Here is a 4,176-nt window from a genome sequence, read left to right on the forward strand (position 1 = left end):
GTAATAAATATAATAAGTACTATATTTCTGTAAAAAAGTGGTCTTGTCTTCTAAAATATTTTAAAACAAAAAAAAAAAAAAAAATGGTCCTTATTTTTAAAGTATGGCGTTTGCTCTAATTAAGCTTCGTGATTTATACACTTATTTAAGATATATTTTCATTGTGATTTAAAGTTACGCATACTTTAAAAAAATATTACTTAAGGGAATGTTTTTTTTGTTGTTTTTATTATTTTTTGTTTTGTTTTTTTATTTTTTTAACGTATTACACCATACATTTTAATTCTTCGTAAATATAAAAAGGATATATAAAAGAAAAAAGGTGCTCTAATTGTGTATTTATGGTAATCAAAATAATACAAAATGATTCTGTAAAAAATTATATTTATTATTATTTCTTTAGAATTACTATCTTATAATGAGTAATTTTTGTAAACGAAAAAAATTAAAGTGCATGGTGGCAAGAAATTCTGAGTATATGCAAGTGCCTACATACACATATACACATATATGTATATTCCAATTATTTAATTTTTCTTTTAAACTAGATCTAATTTTCAATATCTTCATCATAAAAACGGAATGTTATAAGTTGTCTCCATCACATTTTTCTTAATTTAACAAAAAAATTTTATAGAATCTTCTCCATTTAATAAATAAATTACAAAATTTATTCTTTATAAAAACAGTAATCTTGTTTTTCTCCTATAAAACCATCTTCATGACCAATACGGTCGACAAACAACCTCTTCTTCATTTGATTTCTCTTCTTTTCCTTTGGCTTCATTATTGGCTATTTTCTTCTCCATACTATTTTTCCTTTCATAATTTTGTTTTACATTTAAATTATACCTTTCCATATCAAGATATCCATCCACGTTATCATCTTCGTTATTATTATCGTTATAATCATTAGTATGACCTTTATTATAATTCTCTTCATATTCATTATGAATTTTCTGACCACTTTTTTTTTCCTTTTGACACAATTTTTCCTGCCCATTATGTTCATATTCCTCGTGGTCTTTATTCCCCCCTCCTGTTTCTTCGATTCCATCAACTTCTACTTCAACGTCAGAACCTTCCTCTTCGTCATATTCCACATGATCCTCATCATCAGAATCTACTCTTTCTTCATAGTCGACATTCTCCTCTTCTTCTTCTTCATCTATTTCTTTATTATTCTCTTCATTATTTATTGTCTTTTCTTTCAATTTAATTATATTATTTATTTTACATTTTTTATTCCCTTTATTCAATGTTTTTAGAATAATCTTTTTTAAAAGCACATTATTAAGATCATTTCTATAATTTTCTACATCATTTATTTGTCCTTCTTTTTCATCCATTTTTAAAAAATTATTATAATCATTTGCTTTTTCCTTCTCTTTTTCAATACATTCATCTTCTTCATTTACTTCTTCCACCTCGTCTGCTCCTGTCTTATTCTTTGTACTGATACGTTCCTCTTCTATGCATACATTTCCTTTATTGTAGTTGTTGTATCTTTCTGTATTATCATTATTACAGAATTCATGTTTTCCTAATTGTTGAACATCGTGTTCATAAGTTTGGTCAAACATCATTACATCTTTAAGATCATTATTATTTACGTGAAACACTTTATCTTTATTATAAATAATATTTTTTTTTTTATTATGCAGGTAATTTGTAAAACTGAAATTATAATCGCTCACATTAAAATGGTTCATTTTTTTTATGTTAACATTATTAGATGCGTTTTTATTTTCTATCATTGTGTCATTTAAATGTTTTTCATTTACAGATGATGAACTTACAATTAATGTATCTTCTTTATTATTTTCAACACTGTTACTGTATATATCACAATTTGAATTGAGGGTATTTATTTCCATTTTTTCTTTATCATTTATAGCATTTTCTAAAGAATTAAACGAAAAAAAACTATTACTCTGCTTTAAATTTATGTAATCATCATTCATATTCTTATCATTAGTCATCATTATATTATTATCACTAAAATGATTAATACTGTCTCGTTCGTTCAATTTACTAATACTATTAAGGGAACAATTATCCATATCTTCATTATTAAAATCATAAGTGTTGTTATTATCATTACTAGAACCATTTTTTTTAATATCGTTAATAGAATCAATATTTTTTATATCATTATTATTATTAATAACATTACTATTACTAGTATCACTACTAATGTCATTACTATTACCATTATTATATTTATTATTAATTACTAACTTGTTATCTAATTCTTTATCTGGTACTTTTGGGGGTGTTTTTTCCAGCTTAATATTCTTGCAAATATTTTTTTTTTCCTTTTTTAAAGGAACTTTTATTGTCTTCTTACTATTAATTATATTTGAAGAAAATTCTTTGCTTTTCTTCTTTTTTTTTTTCTTTTTCTTCACAGATGAACTACTATTTTGCGAAATGCTCGCAAATATAGGTTCTCGTTTGCTTACATTGTTATAACTGTTACTATTGCTTCTACTAATGATGTTGCTATTAATGTTGTTACTACCACTGTTGTTGCTACCACTGTTGTTGCTACCACTGTTGTTGCTACCACTGTTGTTGCTAATACTGTTGTTGCTAATACTGTTGTTGCTAATACCATTGTTAGTATTATTATTATTGTTATTACTTATGTAATTTCCGTTATCACTTCCTTTATTCTGCTTTCGAAAATTACCTTTTTTATTTTTATTATTCACAACAATATAATCTTTCGTTGAAGTACGAGAATTCATGGATTGCATATTTTCACATTTGGATTCAGTCAAATTACTCTCTACCTTTTTCTTATGGTCAAGTAAAACACTGTTATTTATATCATTACTTTTATTGTTGTCATTAGGTTCTATTTGATTTGATTTGTTAGAAGACTTTATAACTTTAGCTTTCTTTCTTTTATTACCCGTGGTACTATTTGATTCCTCTTTTATGACGCTTTCATTTATGTCTGTAATATTATTGTTATTGTTTTTTTTCTTATTTGAAGAACTTTTCTTGGTAGTTTTACCTTGCGCGAAGATATTTGCATAATTTCTTTTTATATCTTTAAAAGAAATATTGCTATCATTGTAATTTAGGCTCGCGAATTTCGAAAAGCTGTTTCTATAAATATTCGGTTTATCGTTTACTTTCGATTTAACAACGTTATTATTGTTAACATTGTCTTTATTATTCTCATTACTGTTATCATCATTAACGTGATTACTGCTCACATTATTATTATTATTATCGCTATTACTTTTATTGTTATTGTTACTATTATCATTATTGCTGTTATTACCGTTATTGCTGATTTTATCGTTATTATCGTTATTGTTGTTATTACTGTATTTTTTTTTATTACTGTAATTTTTTTTATTACTATAATTTTTGTTATTACTATAATTTTTGTTATTACTGTAATTTTTGTAATTATTATTATTATTAGTACTAACACTACTATTATTACTGTTGATAATATTTCGATTGTTACTTACGCTATTATTATTACTATTATCGTTTCCGTTATTATTGTTATTATCAAAAACATTACTGCTCGTAGTTAAACTGTTTAAATTATTACTAGAATTTTTTTCACCCTTACGAATTTCTATTTTGTTATCATCTTCTTCTGATAAATCATTTTCCTCATTCCAACATTCATGTCTTCTGAAAAAGGAGAAAGGTTCCTCACACGTAATTTTCTTTCCATCCTTATTGTCAGTATGATATTCTATATATATATATATCAATGCTTTTTGTAAAAAAGATACTAAAGCATTACTTGGCAATTTTTCACCATGACTTATATAATAAGAATTTTTTGATATACTTCCTTCATTAAAAAAGGCATAAGCAGTATGTACAAAACCATTCTCTACTAAATAGCGATAAATAAGTAAATTAACTTCATCTGATGATAAATGTATTTTCATTTTATATATGAAAAAAACTATTGACTGTTTTTTTTTTATATAAAGAAAAAAAAAAAACGAATAAAAAACAAAAAAAAAAAAAACTTATATATTATATTATATATATATATATGTATATATATATTTTTAAAGCCTCTGAAATAAGCTCTTCTTTACGTTTCGCCAATCCTCTTCTATTTTCTATTTCTCTTTTGAATATGTTTTTAATTTTATTTCATAAACATAAATAAATTTTTTATTTTTA

At 24.2% G+C, this 4,176-nt stretch overlaps 1 protein-coding gene across 1 annotated transcript; it reads right to left on the reverse strand.

Annotated features, from left to right (window-relative positions):
* Positions 1–719: 719 nt before the first annotated feature.
* LisH (LisH domain-containing protein, putative) lies at positions 720–3,932 on the reverse strand (the record flags this gene model as incomplete). The annotated part of the gene is made up of 1 exon (XM_029007745.1): positions 720–3,932. One exon carries the CDS (start codon positions 3,930–3,932, stop codon positions 720–722), a length of 3,213 nt encoding a protein of 1,070 aa, XP_028864103.1.
* Between the last annotated feature and the right edge of the window lie 244 nt (positions 3,933–4,176).

The sequence above is a fragment of the Plasmodium malariae genome, assembly GCF_900090045.1.
Source record: "Plasmodium malariae genome assembly, chromosome: 14".
Classification (NCBI taxonomy): Eukaryota; Apicomplexa; class Aconoidasida; order Haemosporida; family Plasmodiidae; genus Plasmodium; species Plasmodium malariae.